At 36.1% G+C, this 22,963-nt stretch overlaps 2 protein-coding genes across 2 annotated transcripts; one reads left to right on the top strand and one right to left on the bottom strand.

Moving 5' to 3' along the window:
• The first annotated feature begins 5,286 nt into the window (after positions 1-5,286).
• On the top strand, positions 5,287-15,601 carry LOC116169625 (vesicular glutamate transporter 1-like). Its single transcript, XM_031485769.1, has 6 exons — positions 5,287-5,537; positions 5,718-5,954; positions 6,001-6,468; positions 6,519-6,890; positions 13,880-14,062; positions 14,110-15,601. Exons 1-6 carry the CDS (start codon positions 5,328-5,330, stop codon positions 14,305-14,307), a joined length of 1,668 nt encoding a protein of 555 aa, XP_031341629.1. The 5' UTR covers positions 5,287-5,327; the 3' UTR covers positions 14,308-15,601.
• Positions 15,515-22,559, bottom strand: LOC116169626 (phospholipase A1 member A-like). The gene is made up of 6 exons (XM_031485770.1): positions 22,379-22,559; positions 17,802-17,922; positions 17,172-17,584; positions 16,930-17,121; positions 16,715-16,883; positions 15,515-15,723 (listed from the first exon to the last, which is right to left on the bottom strand). The coding sequence occupies exons 1-6, from the start codon at positions 22,473-22,475 to the stop codon at positions 15,624-15,626; spliced, it is 1,092 nt and encodes a 363-aa protein (XP_031341630.1). The 5' UTR covers positions 22,476-22,559; the 3' UTR covers positions 15,515-15,623.
• Between the last annotated feature and the right edge of the window lie 404 nt (positions 22,560-22,963).

The following is a 22,963-nucleotide window of genomic DNA, read 5'->3' as shown; positions in this document are numbered from 1 at the left end:
ATCGAAAAAGTACGAATTGATTTGGATTCTACGCACCCAAATTAATAAGAAAAAGTGTTTTCCTGAGAAATGTTGGTGTAGTCGATTTTTGGTATGTAAGTAAAGTTATACACTACCTTTTTTTGAGCCCCGAAAAAAAAAATTGTCTCAGATCGACCCGGAAAAAAAATTTTCTTATGTAATCTGGTCTGTAGAATCCATAATTTCAAACAGTTCCAAGATTGGGCTACTAGTTCAAAGTTACAGCCCTTTGAATTTTTTTTCGAAATTGGTTTCTAGTCTATAACTTTTGATTGAGAAGTCTGATCGAAAAAGTACGAATTGATTTGGATTCTACGCACCCAAATTAAAAAAAGTGTTTTCCTGAGAAATTTTGGTGTAGTCGATTTTTGGTAAAAAAGGAAGGTTACACTGCCTTTTTTTGAGCCCCGAAGAAAAAATTGTCTCAGATCGACCCGGAAGAAAATTTTCTTATAGAATGTGGCCTGTAGAATCCATAATTTCAAACAGTTCCAAGATTGGGCTACTAGTTCAAAAGTTACAGGCCTTTGAATTTTTTTTCGAAATTCGTTTCTAGTCTATAACTTTTGATTGAGAAGTCTGATCGAAAAAGTACGAATTGATTTGGATTCTACGCACCCAAATTAATAAGAAAAAGTGTTTCCCGAGAAATGTTGGTGTAGTCGATTTTTGGTTAAAAAAGGAAGGTTATACACTGCCCTTTTTTGAGCCCCGGAAAAAAAATTGTCTCAGATCGATCCGGAAAAAAATTTTCTTATAGAATGTGGCCTGTAGAATCCATAATTTCAAACAGTTCCAAGATTAGGCTACTAGATCAAAAATTACAGCCCTTTGAATTTTCTTTCGAAATTGGTTTCTAGTCTATAACTTTTGATTGAGAAGTCTGATCGAAAAAGTACGAATTGTTTTGGATTCTACGCACCCCAATTAATAAGAAAAAGTGTTTTCGCGAGAAATTTTGGTTTAGTCGATTTTTGGTAAAAAAGGAAGGTTATACACTGCCTTTTTTTGAGGGGTGAAAAAAAATTGTCTCAGATCGACCCGGAAAAAAATTTTCTTATAGAATGTGGCCTGTAGAATCCATAATTTCAAACAGTTCCAAGATTGGGCTACTAGTCCAAAAGTTACAGCCCTTTGAATTTTCTTTCGAAATTGGTTTCTAGTCTATAACTTTTGATTGAGAAGTCTGATCGAAAAAGTGAGAATTGTTTTGGATTCTACGCACCAAAATTAATAAGAAAAAGTGTTTTCGCGAGAAATTTTGGTTTAGTCGATTTTTGGTAAAAAAGGAAGGTTATACACTGCCTTTTTTTGAGACTCGAAGAAAAATTGTCTCAGATCGACCCGGAAAAAAAATTTCTAATAGAATGTGGCCTGTAGAATCCATAATTTCAAACAGTTCCAAGATTGGGCTACTAGTTCAAAAGTTACAGCCCTTTGAAATTTCTTTCGAAATTGGTTTCTAGTCCATAACTTTTGATTGAGAAGTCCGATCGAAAAAGTACGAATTGTTTTGGATCCTACGCACCAAAATTAATAAGAAAAAGTGTTTTCCCGAGAAATTTTGGTGCAGTCGATTTTTGGTAAAAAAGGAAGGTTATACACTACCTTTTTTTGAGCCCCGAAAAAAAAATTGTCTCAGATCGACCCGGAAAAAAATTTTCTTATAGAATGTGGCCTGTAGAACCCATAATTTCAAACAGTTCCAAGATTGGGCTACTAGTTCAAAAGTTACAGCCCTTTGAATTTTCTTTCGAAATTGGTTCTAGTCTATAACTTTTGATTGAGAAGTCTGATCGAAAAAGTACGAATTGTTTTGGATTCTACGCACCAAAATTAATAAGAAAAAGTGTTTTCGCGAGAAATTTTGGTGTAGTCGATTTTTGGTAAAAAAGGAAGGTTACACTGCCTTTTTTTGAGGCTAAAAAAAAATTGTCTCAGATCGACCCAGAAAAAAATTTTCTTATACTATGGGTAACCGTTATCAATACAACAAGACGCCATTTTGCATTCTAAACGCACCTACAACTTTCAAGAGATTCATGAGCGCAACATTATCCAGCCTATCACCAGAAATGTGTATGATCTACTTGGACGATTGTAGCGTTATGACGCGCACTGTTAGATGTAACTGCATGAATCAGGCTGGCTAAACTTAAATGTTTAAAATATTACCAAAATGTATTATCAAAATCGGACATCCACTTGTAATCGTACGCCTTGAGCGGATAGTGTACACGTTTTCAAAATTGGTTACGTTACAACAATTGAATTTATACCGATAGGAAGTTTGATTGATTTGAAAAAAAAGGTCTTTAGTACCGCAAGTTTAATTAAAAGGATATATAATTATCTAAATCAAAACATTTTAGTGTTTTTACTGGATTTTGGAACCCTGGAAGAAATTATTAATAAAAAAAAAAGAAATTAGGTACGTACCAGCTCCGTCTTCACTCTAAACCAATTAGAAGTCAGCATCGTGATAGTTCGTCTTCACTAATTAGCAGCCAGCTTCTTGGTAATTCGTCAGATCTTCACTTCAGCCTCAAAAATTCATTGGAACGACAGGCCTTGAAAGTAACTACAAGGTTAGCCACAGTCGAGGTTTTTTCACAAAAAAAATAGTTACATATTGCATTTATGTAAGAAGTACCTTTTTTTTTGTTTTTTTGCATCATTTAACAGTGTACAATATTAAATTAGTTAAATAGTTAAATATTTTATGGACGTGAGCATTATTTATCTTCTTTTGTTGCTGAGCTTGAGTTCGTTTAGGTTAAAAATTTACTTCAATAGCTACTTGCTTTAATTTTATTTTATGTTAATTTAGTTACACGGCTTCTAATTTTATTTATGTACGGATAGCGCTATTTTTTTTCCTTATGTTTTCCTGCCGTGTATTGAGAATTAAGAATCTAGGCTGGAAAATATTCGCCTTCAGAAAAGCGCGACCCGCGAATAATTGAACTTAAAGAAACTCGCTCTGAGGGCAATTGCTGTCTACACACCCTTCTACTTTTGTGACTAAATGGGATTTCCAAAATTCCCAATATCGTGGTGTCCCTACTTATTCGGCTACCAGGAAAATTCGCTCTCTCATCGAACATCTCTACGATCGATGAGTAATATTGTATGCCTAGGCATAAAGATAAATGTACAAGCGATATCACGATTTCAAAGACGACTTCTTTTGGAAGAAAATACTATAAGGCTGTGAGTCAAATTTTTCTAGAACGAATATTTTCGATGGTCAACCTTCCGGAAAATTAATTCTATGGCAAATATTTCGGGGCAAACCTCGAGAAGCGAGGCGAATTTATCATGCCTAATATTACAATATATGTAAATTGGTGTTTAGAGCTACATTCCTCCCATCTTAGGTAAAAACAGCGTATGCAGAGTGATCTTGTAAAACGAGGAAAAATAGAATTGGGCATTTCTCGAGGAAATGATGTAATAAGAAGCGAAAACCATCATGTTTACCTAAAATGGCAGATGATTTAGACTATTTAGAGTCATTTCCAGTACGCATCCGTTATACAGGGTGTTCCTAAATGTGATGGAAATACGGAAGGACCTAATTCATCGTTTATTTTATGGCTAAAAGTTCATATAATCTACAAGGCGCTATAGTCCGTACACTGTACCAATTTAAAACTTTAATTTATAAACCTATGCAAACACAAGGTACCATTTTCAATGCCAACGGTTCTTGTTTCACAACCGAGTTCACAACTACTAGTGGCGCACCGAAAAATATTCAAGGCTAGAAAATGCATGTATGATATGAACAATGATGTAAGCCCTTTAGCGTACCTAACTCATATTTCAAAGTTGTGCAACATATCTCAAAAACTGCAGGAGATATATTTAGGAACACCCTTATATGCATTCAACTTTTTTGTTTTCGTAACACGCACTTTGAGCGCACAAAGAATGGTTAATGAGCTGAAATTACGTGGGCGTCTGCCATAGGCGCATTCTTTGAGACAATATTTATTTACGTCAAAGAATTTCTTTATTGAACACAACTTTTTTGACGCGGCGTTTTTGTCTACTACGCGAAGGCATGCAAGTTGTATGCAAATGCACTGTTCAATTTCTTATTGAAAATGCCACAGATTGCGGGTGCACTTTTTTCTTCAATTCCAAATGGATCATGAATTCAATTATATCGGTGGACCAGTATCAGTTTAATATTTCTGGGCGTTGTGCCAGAAGAACTCTAGAACATTTTAAATTAATTTGTTCAATGTGTGTTATTGATCTCGCGAACGCCCCCGTTCAAAGATAGCGATATTACGTTTTGATTGTGAAGCGTTTAGCTCATGAATAAGGAGCAGGCCGGGAAGTGACGTTGAGTGGACTGTGATATTGCTTCGACTTGAGACGCCACGCTCTCCTAGGATACGGCAGGGGTGGCTCGTGCCAATACCTATCTTTTTAGCTTGTTATCCCTATAATTTGAGGTAATAGTAGACGCAACCGGTTGTGCAAGCCTAAAAGGCCGGTTCCATTTTCGCTGTAAGGAGAGCGTTACGGTTTAATTCCACCGTGAGCCTTGGAGACGAGCCGCCCCTCATTCCAGCTCCCATTGTTCTATGATATTAAGAAAGACGTGATAATTTCTGCCGATGACATCAATTTCTCTTAACGTATCGAAATTTCGCCCATTTAAAGGAATGCCAATGCAGTGCAGGTTTTGATCCTTGTAGAATTGCTCAAGGATTAAACGTAAGAAGCTTTGTCGCTGTTTGGTCACGTATTCGGTATTTGCTACTTATATTTCTATTTTACGACAAATTGTGTACGAATGGGAAACATTTCGTGATGTCACTACGAAAAAAACTGATACACGCATTAGCCTTAATGGAAAAGCAAGGATTTATGTTTAATCTGATTATATTTATTGGATAGTAGCATTTACGTCGGGGGGTTGTTTGCTACAAAAAGGGGGTTTTACTCGCGGCATTCGTCAAATTGTCACGAGACAATTATTAATGGGTGGCAATTCGATTTTATCGTCCATCTCTCTTGCAAGCTTTCTGGTGATGATGATGGGGAAATACATTAACATGCATGCGGCCCCACATCGCGTCGACCTAGTCATTACACGCCATGAAAGCCGGCGTTAAAATGTATTACACAAGTCTTTTAGGGTACATTTATCATAAAACGTTTTAGGCGACTACATTACGGCGTGTTTTGTTCAGAAATTTGTCGCGGGGAAATTGTAGTAATGCCTTTTCTGTTCTTATAGGAACGTTCGATATGAAGAATTCGGCCTGCAAAAACAAAAGAGCAGCATGGACGAAGGGGGTGACTACCCGAGCTCGCCGGACAGTCTCCCCGAACCTGAACGTCCACCTCTTCGCCACATCGACAAGTACATCAGACCCGAATGCCCGTGTCTCAGCAAAAGGGTAACCGTCGCCGTTCTCACCTGTATGGGTTTCATCATCATGTTCGGAATGAGGTGCAACATGGGCATGGCAAAGGTTAAGATGGAAGAAGGGGTTAGTAAAATTCGAGCAATATTGAACGATTGGCGCTAGTTTGACGGATTGCACCCTCGCTGCGGAAACGGAAGTGCCCCGGCTCTCTAAAAGGGTGACTCGATTCAAGCTGGCTCGTAACAATACCGAAAGATATATTTTTTCCTATCGTTAACGATGACTGCGTTTTTATTCTTTTAGAAAGCTAAAATGAAATGGTCGGTCACCACCAGCTCCGCAGTGGACGCGTCGATATTCTGGGGTTACTTTATAACGCAAATACCCGGCGGTTTTTTAGCTGCAAGATATCCACCTAATCGATTATTTGGTGCCGCAATCGGATGCTCTTCCTTACTACACTTCTTTGTACCCAGCGCTATGGAACTTCAAAATCCCGGACTTGCAATTACCATTAGGGTTATGCAAGGTCTGGTAGAGGTAAGCATCGTCGATTTTCAAAGATGGCACTACGTTTGCGTTGCAGGGCGTGACCTATCCAGCGTGCCACGGTATCTGGCGTTACTGGGCGCCGCCGCTGGAACGTTCCCGCTTGGCTACCTTGGCGTTTTGCGGTTGCTACGCTGGTTTAATGTTCTCAATGCCCATTACCGGCGAACTCATAAAACGTATAGGTTGGCATTCGCCCTTTTACTTTTATGGGAGCGTTGGTATCTTGTGGTACCTATCGTGGTTATGGTTGGTCTTCGAAAAACCCTGCAAGCATCCTACGATTGAAGCACGAGAACTTATGTACATAGAAAACTCGTTAGGCGGCGCCGCTCAATCTCATACGATACCGAGCATTACGAATACACCGTGGAAAGCCTTTTTTACTTCCATGCCCGTTTATGCAATTTTTGTAGCAAATTTTTGCCGATCGTACAACTTTTACCTTTTAGTGTTATTCCAAGCGCTTTACTTTACATCGAGGTGGGAGATGGATATTGAAAAGGTTGGTTCTGAAAAACCTGCAAGGAGGTATTAAGCCAGATTGTGTTTCAGAATGCATTTTTGGGCGCATTTCCTCATCTGCTGATGACCATAATTGTACCCACCGGAGGAGTTTTGGCGGATTATTTAAGAAAACGAGAAATACTAACAACAACGCAAGTGAGGAAGCTGTTCAACTGTGGAGGTTTCGGAATGGAAGCGACGTTCTTCCTAGTTGTTGCCTATGCCACATCATCAACGGCTGCCGTTATAGCTCTAAGCTGTGGCGTGGCCTTCAGCGGATTCGCCATATCCGGATACAACGTCAATCACTTAGATATAGCACCAAAGTACGCTAGTATATTAATGGGTTTATCGAATGGAATCGGTAGTATAGCTGGATGTATCTGCCCCTACGCAGTCGATTTAATTTTAACAGAAAAAGTAAGTCTGCGAAACGCAATTTTAACAAAGACGTCATTTTTATTACGCACGAACGCGCTTGGTAACCGAGAACAATGATATCGCATTCGAAATATGACGGTGGAATGATGTGCATACAGAAAGTTCATTTCGCCGGACGCAATCAGAGTCAGTCGTGTGAAACTGGGGAAGAACCCCTGTAATATATATACAGATACTTTCGCTCGAAAGATATGCGTATAGCAATTTTATTTCCGAAATGTTCACTTCATATTTAAACTATCCCTTTCATTCGATATAGTCAATGACGTTACCGTCCAATTGAAAATTGCCGGAGAAAATAATTACTTTTGTGAACAATACCGGGTGTTCCAAAAAGACTGATGATTAATTAATTGCTGGGGCGTATTTGACATGCATGTAATTTACAATGTGGCAAGTACCAGTGCCATTTCCAAGCATTAGTTACATATTTGAGTATGGCAATGATTATTCTACTCAGCGCTTAATATTATCGAACACTTGTTCAGGATATCCCACAAAGTTCTTCGGTGAGTAATTATCGAAGTTCAAGTGGGGACTATTTTGAAAGATGTTGTTCTTTAACGTAGAAAACAGGGAAAAAATCTAATGAAGTTAAATCTGTAAAATGCAACATCCTGTTGACAAACTCTTTTCCTCAACTCGTCATCGTGACGCTGATGAGTATTTGAAGAATTGAAAAAAATGGGACTAACTGCGTTTTTGAGACAACTGCTAACTTTTAGAATGAAAATTAGTCTCCTTAAAATTTATGTGCCTTTTCACTTCCCCACTATCGACACTTTCGTCGCTCATAAACGTTAATTTTAAAATATCATCATTTAGGTTGTTGGTAAACCATTTCTTCTTCTACTATAGTAAGGAGCGTGTAACTGCTGAACAACAGAAACTTGGTAGGGGTGCAGGTGTACAATTCGATAACACGTTGACATACATTCATACATATATCGAGTGATCGTAAAGTAGTGCGGACAGTTTAAATTTGCCACAAAACAAAAAATGTTTAAAGTTGGTAACGACAGTAAAATTAACTAAGAAAATTAGAAAACACTAGAATCATACGCCTGAAATTCAAACGATCCGGTGTTTTTTTAGAACATCCGATTTGTTTTTTGCATAGCGAATGTCATTTCTTTACACGTGGATGTTTTACAAGGCATGACCCATCGGCCAGTGCCTAAAACTACAGGAAATATTGTAAGGTTAACTGTGGTTCTGGTACTTGCGAGCGACCTATAAAAAATTAGAAAATCCAAAGATTGCCAATAAATTGATTTTAAAGAACTATTCCATTTTCATATAAATCAACAATTATTTTTTTTAAAACTTGTGTTAACTCAAAGAATTAATCCAATGCATCTTTTATTTTTGAAACGTATTTCTAGCATTAGGATTGTAAATTATATCACAGATATTACTTCCTTAACATATCTCAATTACGTTAGTAAGCAGGAAATGCTGATGCCTCAGCTTTGCCTAGCTTGTTTGATTATCTTGTGTTTTGCTTCCTAGTAGTCTATATAGTTCCGTAGATTTTACCGCTAACCAGGAGGTTTTCTTTCCGCACAAATCTTCTTGTAATTTTGGACCAGTTAGCATCATTACGTTCTCGCTTTTTCATGGTAGTCGCTGAGGCGTCAAACACAACACGTAATATTGTGGTGAAGCTTTCCGCTTTTAGCACTATATGGTGGGTAATGTAGTATGCTCCAAGTGCCTCCCCTGCATTTCGAAGTACAATATGTCTTAGCTCGACATTCTTTTGCAGAAAAACCTTGAACCCGGTCCCGTTCGTAGATTGTATATTGTAGACTGTATATTGAAAAAGGGAAAAATTGGGAGTCCAATAATTCCTTAACAAAATAAATGCTTGACCTCAGTGTCTATATTGAGCAAATATTGTTTTTTTTTAGAATACAAGCAATAAAGATTATTTTGAATAGCGGATGGCACGACAGTGCAATTACAGAATCACCGATTTGAATTAAATTGCGGATAATAATAATTTTCTTATTTAAACTTAACTTGGCCTACCATTTTTCAATTGTTAGGCCTTTTTATGGATAAGGTTTCCTACTTGAAATCATAGTAAAAACAGAATCCTTTGAGCTAACCTCACGCTCTTCACCCGCACCCGAGTTCCGTTGCCAACTTTGGATTTAGTGCACTCAAAGCCCTTATAGCCTACGAAACGTCCAGCTATTGGTCCCTTTTTAGTATTTTTGCGGCTACAATCTGACTGTACTGTAGGTCGAACGAGGAGAAAGGAAACTGATTCTATTTTAAAAATTTCTATGCAAATTTCAAAAACCTAAAAGAGAGAAAAACGCTACGCGGGACAAAAAGTGACAGTGAACACTGAATTGTTAAACACAATTTAATGATTAATGGTTACCTTTATATGTGCATTTTGGTTCTTTCACCACATTTTACACTCATTTTAGATGGTTTTCCATATATCTTTTTTAATTTAGGCAGTCATTTCCTTACAGCATGTTCCGCAGAGTTTTAAACGATCTTTTCTACGTCGTAGTTTTGAACGAGAACAAGTCTTTTCTTTCAAATTTGTACTTTAACATTGAAATTGCTATAACTGATTACCGGAGTACAAATAATAGCGTATATACCACAGGACTAAAGTCAACTACGTTTCGGGCCACAATCCGCACCCCGGGATTAAAACACGTACTTTAGTCTCTTGGTATATAATATACTATTATACCCTCGTCCCAAACTCTCCGGTACGTTCGTCTATCCGAAAAATTAACCATAGGATTAATCCCCACTCTCCGATTTCCTACGATGAACATTATCTCCAAGAGCATAGACTCCAAATGAGATTCACTGTAAGTTAATTCACACCAATGCATTTAATTTGTGGTTTCCACGACAGAATGCGGTATTCTTTTTTACATTTCGATATATGCTCTACATCACAAGAAGTAGGTATCTTTTTTAAGTTGAATGTGAACCCTTTTTTCCCCTAAAAGTCTGTCATTTGAAGGAACTGGAAACGAAAGGATTCTAACCAGCGGAAGATTTAGAGAAGTCTGTGAAGGATCTGAAAAATCCTAAGAAAGTAATGAATCTGAAGAACTGAAATAATAATTTTGAAGAATCTGAAGAGAGTGGTGGTTCAAAAAAAGCGGATATTTGGAGAGTTTGAAGTATTTGAATTCTTGAAGAAATTGAGATCAATCACTCGAGAATGAAGGGTCTGAAAAATCCGAGGAATGTAAACAATTTGAGAGATTTAAAGAAACGGTAGGGTACGAAGGATCTGAAAAATATGTACATTTACGCAACCTATAAAGACACAGGAAGAACAGAAGAATCCAAATCCGACGATTGGAGATCCGAAGAACGGACCCGAGAAATGTAGAGAAACAAAAGAATCTTAAGGTACAGAATATTCTACAGAACCTGAAGGAATGTTTAACTGGGGACATTATTAAGCTTTATTCAATGTACCTAAGGAGGGATATTGAGTATATTGGGATAAAGATTTATTGTATGGATATTTCTTATCATATATACAAGGGAGTCCCGTGACTCGATGGATATAGCTTAACACCATACTCATTGGTTAATTTTAAGTGGTTAAGGAGTTACGGGCAATATTAAATTTAACAATAAATCGATCTAAGTAGGCCATGTAATTGTTTTGTCATATTGTTATGGTGACATTGTCTATTCTTTGACGTTGTATTTTTAAGATTAAATTGATATGCCTACTTTTTCAGATCAAGAATATATGAATATTCACTTTATTTACGGGTACTATGGCTAAAATGCAAGAGCGGTGGTCAGAGAGGATTCCCTCATTCATCAGCCTGATCGAAGAATACCTAATAGGCCATATCAATTCAATCTTAAAATTAAAACGTCAAAGAATAAACAATGTCGCCATAACAATATGACAAAACAATTACATGACCTACTAGATTGATTTATTGTTAAATTTAATATTGGCCATAACATCTTAACTATTGAGTCTTGGACAAAGTGTATAAGGACTTAAAATGTACCAAGGAATATGGTGTTAAGCTATGTCCATCGAGTCGCGGGACACCCTGTATATAAATATAATGAGGTCGATCAACAGGAATCTCTTCAATATATTACAACACTTACTATCACGTCCTTAGATATTTTGTGTGGTCGGCATTGGAGGGGCCTGTTCAGCTTTTAACTGCTTTTTAATATGTCCTGCTATTTACCTATCAATTTAGTACAGTATACTGGAATTAAAAATTTGTGCTTATAAACAAAGTGAAAACGAATGAAATATAAATAGCGCTCCATTATTTTAATGTAGGGGAGCTAAACTCGTGAAGGTGGCCCCCCAAAATTTATTTTTTAAGTATCTTTTTAGATACATGTGCAAACGAAAAATCGAAGTGTGCCTACGTTTGCAATCAATGTGTACACGAAGGAAGGATTTGATGTTTCATTATTTTAATGTTGGGGGGCTAACTTCACGCGGGTACTGCACAGACAAGTGTAACAACATGGGCATGTCTACCTCTTCGTTGTAACATGGGCTTAAGGAGGCCACTTTACGTTCTATGCTCGGTAACACGTCAAGCAATGTGAACAAGTTTACTTTATTGCCACTGTCCAGTAAAAAATTCGGCAACCTTTTTCGGTAGCGGCGTTTTAAGGGAAACTTTTAGGCGGACACCCTGCCTTCATTTATCGAGAGGGAGGTTCTTCGGGCTATCGGATAGTTCCATAAAAACTTCAAGGGTTTACTTACTTACTTACTTACCTTTGTTGCTAATTATGCAAATTTGAAGTGAAAACACTGAAAAAGTCAAACAAACATAGAAATGGGCTAGTTAGAACTTGAATGGGTAGGTAATTTACTCATATAGCCCCTGTGCCCCAGTACCCAACCCCAAATATTCTAAACTTTGGAGCATTATGCCGGTTACTTCTAATTAGGTTTTTTTTTGCAGTTTGCAGCTCTAAAAAGCATTATGCGGGTCACTATGTAATTGGGCAAAAGCCTGTGGAGGGCCCAGAACAATTTATTCAGTTGCGACAACCAGGTTCAGAAATTAAACGTTCTGTGTCTCTGTTAATACTGACCCACAAAACGTTGAAATGGGGCAAAAATAGCTTCTGGTCAGTTTACTTCTGTGGGACCAGAGCTGGGCAGTATTCGATTTTATAAATACTTTTTTTTGTAAATACTTTTTAGTATTCAAATCCTTTAAAGTATTCATATACTTTGTAATTAAATACTTTTATGGAAGCAGTATTTGTATTTGTAACTCAAATACTTTCACAAATATTTAGTATTCGAATACTTCGCAAAGTATTTGAATACTTAACCTTCCTTTTTTACCAAAAATCGACTACACCAAAATTTCTCGCGGAAAACACTTTTTCTTATTAATTTTGGTGCGTAGAATCCAAAACAATTCGTACTTTTTCGATGAGACTTCTCAATCAAAAGTTATAGACTAGAAACCAATTTCGAAAGAAAATTCAAAGGGCTGTAACTTTTGAACTAGTAGCCCAATCTTGGAACTGTTTGAAATTATGGATTCTACAGGCCACATTCTATAAGAAAATTTTTTTTCCGGGTCGATCTGAGACAATTTTTTTTTCGAGCCTCAAAAAAAGGCAGTGTATAACCTTCCTTTTTTACCAAAAATCGACTACACCAAAATTTCTCGGGAAAACACTTTTTCTTATTAATTTTGGTGCGTAGAATCCAAAACAATTCGTACTTTTTCGATTAGACCTCTCAATAAAAAGTTATGGACAAAAAACAAATTTCGAAAAAAAAATTCAAAGGGCTGTAACTTTTGATCTAGTAGCCCAATCTTCAAACTGTTTGAAATTATGGATTCTACGGGCCAAATTCTATAAGAAAATGCCGGTCGATCTCAGACATTTTTTTTTCCGGCCCCAAAAAAAGGCGGTACTTTTATGTTATTCAAATATTTGAGAACAATTTAGAAATGTTTAGGGAAAGTTTCCATTGTCAAAATCAAATATAAAAATCCGATACAACTGAATACCGAACGATCCTGGAGTGAAACTTTTTGACTCGATAGTCTACGTAACTTAAAAACAACGGACCTTTCTTATATCCTTAAAACCATGTGTACCAATTTTCAAAGCGATCGCACGTTTCTAAACAAACTATCATGCACACGGACAAACGGATGGTCAAAAATGGATCTGTTCCAAAATCGCTAGGATTAATTTCAGAATGGCGTACGTATCATGTGCACTACGCTTTGAAAACTGGTACACGTATTCTTAATGATATAACTGGTATAAGAAAGGTCCTGGTAGGTACCTCCTATATAATAATATAATAATAATAATACGCTTTTACTCCCCTTAAATTTGTATATAACAATAGAAATATAAAAAAAGCTAACCCCATACAAAGTATAACTTGATTTTTTAAGTAGTATTAAGACTTTTATCTAGTATACTATTTGAAATTTTTAATGTATTTGAGTGACAAGTATTTGAATACTTTTTACTGTATTCGAATACTTTTCAAAGTATTCGAATACTTTTTATAGTATTCGAATACATTCTAAAGTATTTGAATACTTTTCAATGTATCTGTATCTAGTATTCGCTTGTGCTGGACGTAAAAGTATTTAATATTCAAATACCTTTGATTTGTGTAAAGTATTTACTATTTAGTATTCAAATACCTTTTGAAAGTATTCTGCCCAGCTCTGTGTGGGACGATCACAAACTTCTCTTGGGTGCTCTCATTCCTCCACGAAATGAGTATTTTGGAGAGAGTGTCTTTCAGATGTATCTTCCGTAAGTCAATTACCGTCCGACAAACCATCTTCCAAGTAACTTTAAAACGATGTTTAGTACAGGCTATCCAACGAATCGCGTATTATTTGGCAAATTATTACGGGAATACATTTCAACAACCACACAACCGAAAGGTCTTTGAACAACATTCTTTTTTGCAGTCTGACGACGAATGGAAACTAGTTTTTATAATGGCAGCAATGGTGCATTACGTCGGCGTAGTTTTCTACGCACTCTTCGCGTCCGGCGAATTACAACCATGGGCCGAAAGCAAATCTCTCGAAGACAAGCAATGGAACCCTTACGACGCGGCCTTCGACGGTGAAATTAAAAAGTCTTCAAGCGTAAGTCTGACATTTTACCTCTCACGATCTAAGCTTGTTCGCTCCAGGTACAAAGTAACGGTCTACTGCAACGTCGTCTAAGTGGCAAAAACGTCAATTATGGCACGGTAGAGCCACCTGCCCCGCCGATAGTATCCGCTGGAAATCCGTTCGTGCAGAGCACAAATCCCTTTCGGCAGGAAGCCGTACAGCCTGAACCACACGACTCTTACATGCACGGAACTGTGGACGACAGGGAGTATTAATGTGGGCTTTGTATAAATTTAGATTTAACTGTTTTATTTTTTATAACTTTACGGAAACAACATTATGTGCATTATTATAATAATTATAGGATGATTAGTCGCCTTTCGGGTTCCGAATGCGGAACCTTAAATTGTTTATTACAAACAAATCTGCAATTGTTAGACAAGGCACTATCAGATGTATATTTATATATAAAAATAGAATTGTCAATTTAATTGCGTTTACGTTTAATTGTATATAAAAAGTTTATAATTACTCCGATCAGTATTAAGGGTAGATAGGAAAAGAATGGTTCAAGAGTTGTTAAATTTATTTCGTAACAATACGCAATAAAATCTCATAAATATATATTACGACATATCGTTTACGCTTTTCTTTATTAATTTCCTCGTGCATTTCTGCTACTTGGATGATTGTTTCCTCTGAAAGTTTTTGAAAAATTCGGTTTTCTGTAGAATAGTTAGGTTAATTATGTAATATTGAGGTGGTTGTCACTCTCACGGCTGTGCTGACAATAATTGAGACGGGTACAAAGTACCATGTCTGATCGTTGATAATAATCGAGATAATAATTAGAATATTTTTGTGCAAATGTAGACGGGCAAGTATACGGTGTGTGCAAACGTAGTGCGTCAATTGAAAAGCGGGGCGCGAATTTGTCTCATTCAATATCATGTAAATATTACGTTTTCTCTATGTGCACATAATACTTGTCAAAAAATTAGGTTATGTACAGTTATATCATTGAAACACGTCAATTGTACATTATTAAAATTAGTAACGTGTAAAGAATCGGTTGAGTTTAATTTTCTTGTTTATTTTAGGCAACATCGTTTCCTCCGTCTTATATTTCTGTATACTTCTCTCTATCTTGGTCAATAAATCTCGTAGTTGTTGTTTATTAAATAGGCAATACTTAGCGTATAGGGAGATGTCTTTCATTTGAATCGTAGATGTACCTTTCTGTTATTGTAAAAATTGTGTTAAAGCGAAGTGTCAAAAGTAGGACAATAGTGTAGAGGCAATAATTATTTAAAAAAGATACAATGCATTTCTTAAATGTTTTTCTAGACTCTTACCAGAATAAAATGTTTAGTAAATGTATCATTTTTATTCTATATAAAGGGAAAAGAATATGTGTATACCTACGAGCTCAACTTATCTGTGTTTTGACTGGCCATCGCGTATATAATTAATTGTTGATAATATTATAAACATTTTTATTGCTGTATTGTTTTTGTTGTAACTATGTATACGTATAGCGTATTAAATAAAATTATTGCAATAACAATAGTTAAGTACTTTGGAAGCGTCTTCACGTGGTGGTGGAATTGTTTGTTTTTCTTCGTTTTCGCGGGTCGCCTTGGGCAAAAGGTACTTGAGGGTTTGTCCTGACGTAGTATATGCCTCTAGCCCTGAAATAATACAGGTATTATTCTCTCAAATAGCTGGTTTGTAAGAGCTCTTAAAATATTCAAAAGAGTCGTGAATATACAACATGCATTTGGAAAGAAGGACATCACTAAAGAGATCTAAACGCAAATTTATCAAGAAGTAGCAAGGTCATCATTAATATACGAGAGCGAAGTATGGACGTTAAGCGAAAGAACAAAACCAAAATTAAGGCAATGAATATGAGATACATTAGAAGAATATAAGGAATAACTAAAAGACTAAAAAATAGAGTAGTAGTAGAAGAATTAAACATACAACCAGTAGAAAAAGTTATAGCTTTGCCACCTACCCAGAATGAGTGATGAAAAATCAGCCAAAAAAATATTTGAGGAACGAATACTAGGAAAAAACAGGGTAGAGCAAGTCAGACAGGCAGCCGAGCAGAGAGTGATAAGTTGGAGGGAAGTTGGGGTATTGGCTCAAAACAGATTAACATGGAAGAGAACAATTAGAATAAATCAGACAACATGGCCACGGATTATTAAGGACCCCCTACCTACACCCATAGGTAGTAACAGTAAGAAATGAAGGTAAATATCAAGTCCGACACCTAAAGATGTGATGATCTCATAGCGCGGTCTAGATGCGCTTCCCCTGATGGTTTGATAAGTTTCACCATTAACAAATAGTCGGATTGTTGAGACAGCGCTAATTTACTACTTTTAAATTCAGCTTTTGACAAGTTGTGTGTTCGTAAAACACTTTTGACACGTCTGTTCTGTTCAATTTAACACCGTTTCTTCGCTTCCCCGTACGTTGGGGTTTGAGAGTCAATAATTACTATAACATCGTTTCCATTAGAAAGTTATCAACAAAAAGCGACAACCAAACGTACCTATACATATTGTTTCTATTTACTGCAGCTTTGGTTTGATATTTTTGGTAGTTTAGGTGGATCAAGATGCAGTACGATGAACGAATAATAATTTTTTTGAAATTGAAGACACTTACTTGTGGGATACGTGTTCTCCCATCAACACATACTCATGGTCCTCTGGATTACACCAGCCGATCAGAAAACTGACCAAATTTGGACATGGATACGCATAAAATCCTCTGTTTGACACAATCGACTCTATGAAATACGGTGTCACTTTCGTATGATCGCATGCGACCGTCTCTGTAAGAAAAACGCTTAATAGGCCGCCAATCAGTAAGCAACTTACGGAATAATGAATCACCGCTACAACCCGGTTGACTAGATCCACCATTTATGTAGAAATCTGCATGACCATTCGGTCCCCATTGTCCTAAGATTCCCGATCCCGTGTGGAGGATGTCGACGAAATGGGCGTCGGATGCGTCGACGTCCCGTGACCGATTCCCACTCATGTAGAAGAATATGGACGGATCTAAGCCTGAAGATAATTTAATTTTAACACGTCCTTCACGAGGATTAGAAGTTTACCCGTAATCCTCCCCAATTTTCCGTCAATCTTCGGATCGAGGTAATTGGCGATAATGCCGGCGATGTGAGCCCCTATACTGTACCCGACAATGTGAATCTTGTCGGCCTTGATTCCTCGAGGATGCAAGCTTAGGTAGCGTATGAATTGGGCTATGCAAAAGGCGCAGAAACGAGGCGCCCATTCCATTTGTTTTATGCAGGGTTCGCGTACCAATGTACCGTAGTCGGCGATTATGATGTTATAGGCGCCATTCGTAAAGTACGCCTTTCTCATATCCGTACTGGGAGATAGATTCCTTCCGCCCCCAAAGCCGTGTATAACAAGCTTCGTTGGATTTTTGCGATTAAAAAGCGTGTTGTACAGTGAGTTATTGTCTAGGGAGTCGATTAGCTCTGGATGTTCTTGTGTGCGCCTATTAGTGGAAAAGTAAAATGTCAACGAACCACATTTCACATGTACCTACTTTAGATAATTGCAAATAAGTGTATTACCAACTTTCTTCCTGTACATTTCACTTTTTTCCACTTGATAACGTCATAATTATAGGTCCAATTACATAATTACGGTAACAGTTTATCGAAATGTGTTTGGAATTACACAGGAAGTTAAAGCGTCAGCAGCTAACTCACCTGGTATACAAATAGAACTGTATCTGCGGATGTGGACAAGCATAGGGCTTTGGTATGCAGGAGCTTGTATTATAAACATCCCTTACGGTGCCATTCGTTCTATCAAACCAATTTTGGGCGGCTGAAAAAGAAATTGTATCAATTTTATGTCAACTAAAAAATGTCCGGGGTGTTGGCCCTCGTTTAAGTTAGCACACGTCCCTCGAAAACCTAGGATAGACATCCTGGTGCCTGGTGTACCCCCACACAACCTGTAAAAATTGCACTAATTTTGGAATACTTTCCAGCTATCGCTTGAGGTTCGTTCACGGTAAACACCGCCAACTATGGCACTGAATTTTTTAAATCGCTTTTTATTTTGCTTAAGATTCCCTGAATTAAATTCTCGGAAAAACTGGGTAGTAGAAACCTAGAATTCCAAAAAAACTCACTGTCATGACGCAAGCGCTTTTTCACCTCTAGGATTGCGATCCAATAGAATTTTTATGTGCCTGCTTTTTTTCTAAAGGTCCCTTTTAATCGTAGTGTGGAAATCGAAACTTAATTGAAAGAATTCCATTGCTAACCTCAAGTTCGATCAGAATTCTGGGATTGTTATCCTATTGCTAACTTTAGGAGATTCTTAAATTTTTTCAGGTAGCTTCTAAGATGGGCTTTAGCAAGATTATTAAAATGTCTCGCAAGATCTCTAAGAAGCTATAAAGATTTAGAAATGTTGCTACGACTTCCACTCAAATTTTGAGCAACGCCTACTCCATCGAAGGTGTGCGGAAATGTTCCTGTCTTCAGTAAACGATTTAGACCTAGATTAAGCTAAGACAGTTGTTAAAAAGATTTTTATGGTAATTTCTAAGAGTGCAGAGAATTTTCACGTAAAGGTATCCAAAATCATTTTTTGAAAAGACTTCTAAAGCTTCTGAAATACCAAGAATAATTCTAAGAAGATTCCTAAGATGTCTATGATGCCGTTTCTTCGAAATGTTTCTTTATTTTTATTGTTTATATACTTTCTTTGAATTCATCATTAGGAATTAAATGGTCTATTAATTTGCCGTATTCATCCATGTAGTTGTTACTCCACCCGTTCCATCCCAAATAGTATTAATTCTACTTTCTTTTCTATTTTTGATGTTGTAAATTGCCCCCTCCCCACCCCCATGGTTCCTCATTACCATGTTGATTTATGAATTTTTTAAGATTTCTGTTTGCTTGTCTAACCATTTTAACATATTTTTCTCTTTCACATTTATAATTCTGTTTTAAAGATTCCTTGTTTTCTATATTTTTTCATTTTAATATTTTCTTCTTAGACTCATAATTCCTATTCTTTTATTGGTTAACTTTTTGTTCAACCAATTATTGTACGTGGCACAATTTTGGGAACTGTTTTGTCACGAATATTTTTAATGCTTTCTGTTCTATAAGTTCTATAACCGCTTGTTTAATTTCTTCATTATCTTGTAAATTATCATGTACTATGAAATTTAAATTTTTGATGGCTTTTTGATTTTCCAACTTTTGTACAGTTTGCGCTGTACAACTTTTAAAAGTACAACCCCTTACCGCACATTTGCCACATGTGTCACTCTCCTTCTTGCAAAATGTTGGAGGGTGTCCAAAACTTTGACATCTTACCAAAGAAATGAAGTTTTGTGTTTTGCAATGATTCCCATTTATTTTAAACCTTTCCCAAACTTAATAAATTTTCTCTTATCTCAGATTCTGCTTTAATAATCCAATGCACTGTGCTTTTGTCTTGAAGTTTGGCTTTATTCTTTCATTATTAATTGTATCATTAATTTTCTCTACATTCTTAGTTAAATTCTGTTTTACAATAGCCTCTAAAATATTTCCTTTTTCCAAGTCTACATCCACATCATATAAGATGAATTTTGGCCCATCAGGCTTAAGTACCCTCGTAATTAATTCCTGTTTTTTTTAAATTGGTATTATTTGCTGTTTTAATTAAATCTTCATTTTATTACAATATGATCAATTGTGTTCTGATTTTTCTTTAGATTTTCCTTAGTCGGGTTGATTATTTAATTTATTTTGAATTTCGTTACTTTTTCCCAGGACTATTACTAATAATTGCGTATGTTGTGTTTACTGAAATAATAATAATGTTTTTCTCGGTATTGCATATGAAATTGAATTTTTATTTGCAACAATTTCATCACAATTTGTGTCTAAAGTATTTTCAGTCTTATTATGCCCCTTAAATACCCCCTCAAGATATGATTTTTTTGTAGCATCAAGTTAAAAATTGTTCTTAAATGATTCGTTTTTTTCTAGTAAACTTTAGATTTATTTTTATTAATTTTACTATTCGTATTAAAGCCCAAAACTATAATATTGCTCTATGCAAGTCCTTAATGGAACTCATGACACCTAAATTGGGAATATCTGTAGGTTGTTCTAATAAATTCAGTCCGTTCTTTCTTTTTGCGTTTCTTTCTTTCTATTTTAGTTTGGTTTACGTCACTATTATCAGTATCATTAAAAATGTTTCTTTTAGATTAGGCTTTTCGTTTGTAACGCCCACTTCACTTCATGAAAAACATGGTCAATGTCATTATTACTAGTCAATTTGGTACTGTTTTGTTCACTTTGTCCACTCAATGTTCAAAATGGTCCGTATTTTATAAATAAAATGAAAATCCTACCTTATTACGGCAGGGAAGACAGCTGTCATCCGGAATTGTGGCGCTTCAACCACCTTACGGAACTTGGATCCAGGTGAATAAATATACTAATCATTAATTTATTTAGTGGGACTTTGTATTTCGCCCTCTAATTCGCCATGAAGTTAGCTGCTGTGGCCAAAGATAACAGCGGACTCGAAATTTCTAAGCGGTGATATTTTCAGCAAACGGATCCCACATTAGTTTATCCTACATGGTTTCTGTATACGCAGATCTCACCGTTTGAAAAATAGCCGATACATAATCCCATCCCGTAATTCGTATATAGATTACGTCAATTTTCAACACTGTTAGGATTTTCTATTAAATCTCTGAAAATTATAACATTTAGGAAATGTTTGAAACCTAGAGTCTCTATATCCGTCATTTAATAGTGCCTACAGATTATGCGAAGAATAACCAAAAACATTTTGAAAAATCGTTAAAATCTCTGACACGTTTTGACTAACTTCTAACAAAATTCCGATAATAGCGCTTAATAGTACATTATATATCAAGGTAGAGAAGTCCAGTATTATTGCCTGAGCACCAAGATTACATCTCGAGGCGCTTGCGCCGAGGGGGGTAAGGTGCGAAGGCAATAAGAGACTTCTCTACCGTGGTATATATACTATTTTTTTCACTACTAGCACTTGAAATCCTCTAAATTAACATATTATATTGATAAGAGAGTTAACGGTTGGACAGAATTTTTGTTTATTAATTTAACACGTCAATCAAGTACGTGGAAGTACAAGTCAAATAGGCCGTATTTTGTTCTGTCATTGAGATTTTTCAAAGAGTAATTTCGTTCGAATTTTTTCAAAATGTGATAATTTTAGGTATGTAATTTCTCTGGAAATTGCGAATGGTGGCAATTATTCGTTTTAGAGAACTTGTCTAAACGTTCATTGAGCGAAATTTCGGGTTGTGTTTTCTAAAAGTGACAGCGTGACAGTTCTCATTATTGACTACTAGTTAATAATAAAAAATTATTAACCACTTTGAACAAATGCCGAGAAAGCCTACTTTACAAGTGGAAAAAAGGTTAATAATCATGTCATCAGACGCTAGTAGTGAAAAAAATTGTTTAGACGCCACCATCAAAATTGTTGATGTTACAATTTAGATTCTAAGGTTACTTAAAGTTGTTAATGTCATAATCGGAAATTGCAAGATTGGCTTATTGGTTATGTTATTATTTATCTTGTGCAAGCCTTAGATTCTTTCCCCTATAATTGGTAGACCGCAGAAAATAATAATAAACATTTGGAATAGTCACGGTTCAATGCGACTAAGCACTATAAAAAATATCGATGGTAGGAACTACTGGCATCAATCAAAAGTGAAAGTAATTATGTCTCGAAAGATGAAATGCATTCATTATTAAAGTAAATTAATCAAACAGCAAGTGGGTATTAAACAAGGTCAATGCCTTGGCATGAGTTGCATAAAAGTGGCTTCGAGTCTGACCATCAAAAACGAGACGCTGTTTGTTTTGAGTTTAGCATCTAAAGGAAAATGGAACAAAGTCGGGTATGAGAAAAGAAAACAGAAAAAAAATGAATTATAACTTAGCTTCCAGATTCTTAGTGACGGTCTGGTAACTGCACACTAATTAAAAAAATTGCTATAAAATAATTTACGCGAAACAAAGACAACTACTTCAAGTGATAGTGCATGAGTACAAATTACGTTAAGCAAAGAAACTGGAAATACAGCAATTTGTTCAGAGCGACCTTGTACCAAATTTCCTTTTTGTTCCTTTCCGTACAGTCAGTTGACAATATTTATGTAAATAATGTGCAAGATACAGGTCAGTGGATGCCTACCTTTCCAATTGAAAAGAAAGTAAACGAATGTTACAATTTCGTAGATAAAAGGAAAACTTACCGCATATCTGAATGTAAAACAATAATAATACAAAACAGCACAGAAATTCAACTACTTGCACTTTGAAGTTTTTCAAAACTTGAGCACGTGTTCTCATCTTGCATCGAAATTACCAGTTTGTAACGTTCGTGAACAGTGAAAGTTGCTTGTTTGTTGACGGACATATACGGTGTGTGTTTAATTTTAAGAAGTTCTCATCTATTGGAAAATACTCTCACTTTATGTAAGGGGGAGAAATTATTTATGTGTAATTCGTTCAGGATGTTCACTGAAAAAAAATCGGATGTGAAGTGTCGCAACTAAACATTTTCTTGTCATAATAATATCTTATTATTTCTAATTGGTAGGTAGATTGTATGACGTAATGATATTCTGTCGTTCAGAATGTAATCGTGCTCATGCCCAAAACACAAGTTGGAATCACCATATGACAACGGAACTAGAACAGCTGTCGAGAGAAAGTGTTAAAGGGGTACCGATTTTTTCTCATCGCAGGGTCATTTCACTTGCTTCATCGTGTGGTGTGGCGCAAATACGTTAATCGGTTTTTCCACTTAACTCAATTGTACAACTTAAGTTTCTGAG

This window comes from Photinus pyralis, unplaced genomic scaffold (genome assembly GCF_008802855.1).
Source record: "Photinus pyralis isolate 1611_PpyrPB1 unplaced genomic scaffold, Ppyr1.3 Ppyr1.4_LG4, whole genome shotgun sequence".
Taxonomy (NCBI): Eukaryota; Metazoa; Arthropoda; class Insecta; order Coleoptera; family Lampyridae; genus Photinus; species Photinus pyralis.
This window is presented reverse-complemented; position numbering and strand designations above follow the sequence as displayed.

Bases quoted from the DNA above. Each gene is read 5' to 3' on its own strand.
- LOC116169625 (XM_031485769.1), top strand. From the start codon at position 5,328: ATGGACGAAGGGGGTGACTACCCGAGCTCGCCGGACAGTCTCCCCGAA. The intron at 5,538-5,717 runs GTTAGTAAAATT...TTATTCTTTTAG, and splicing joins AGGTTAAGATGGAAGAAGGG to AAAGCTAAAATGAAATGGTC. The intron at 14,063-14,109 runs GTAAGTCTGACA...TGTTCGCTCCAG, and splicing joins AAATTAAAAAGTCTTCAAGC to GTACAAAGTAACGGTCTACT.
- LOC116169626 (XM_031485770.1), bottom strand. From the start codon at position 22,475: ATGAGAACACGTGCTCAAGTTTTGAAAAACTTCAAAGTGCAAGTAGTT. The intron at 17,585-17,801 runs GTGAGTTAGCTG...TTCCACTAATAG, and splicing joins CAGTTCTATTTGTATACCAG to GCGCACACAAGAACATCCAG. The intron at 15,724-16,714 runs GTAAGTGTCTTC...GTATTATTTCAG, and splicing joins GGAGAACACGTATCCCACAA to GGCTAGAGGCATATACTACG.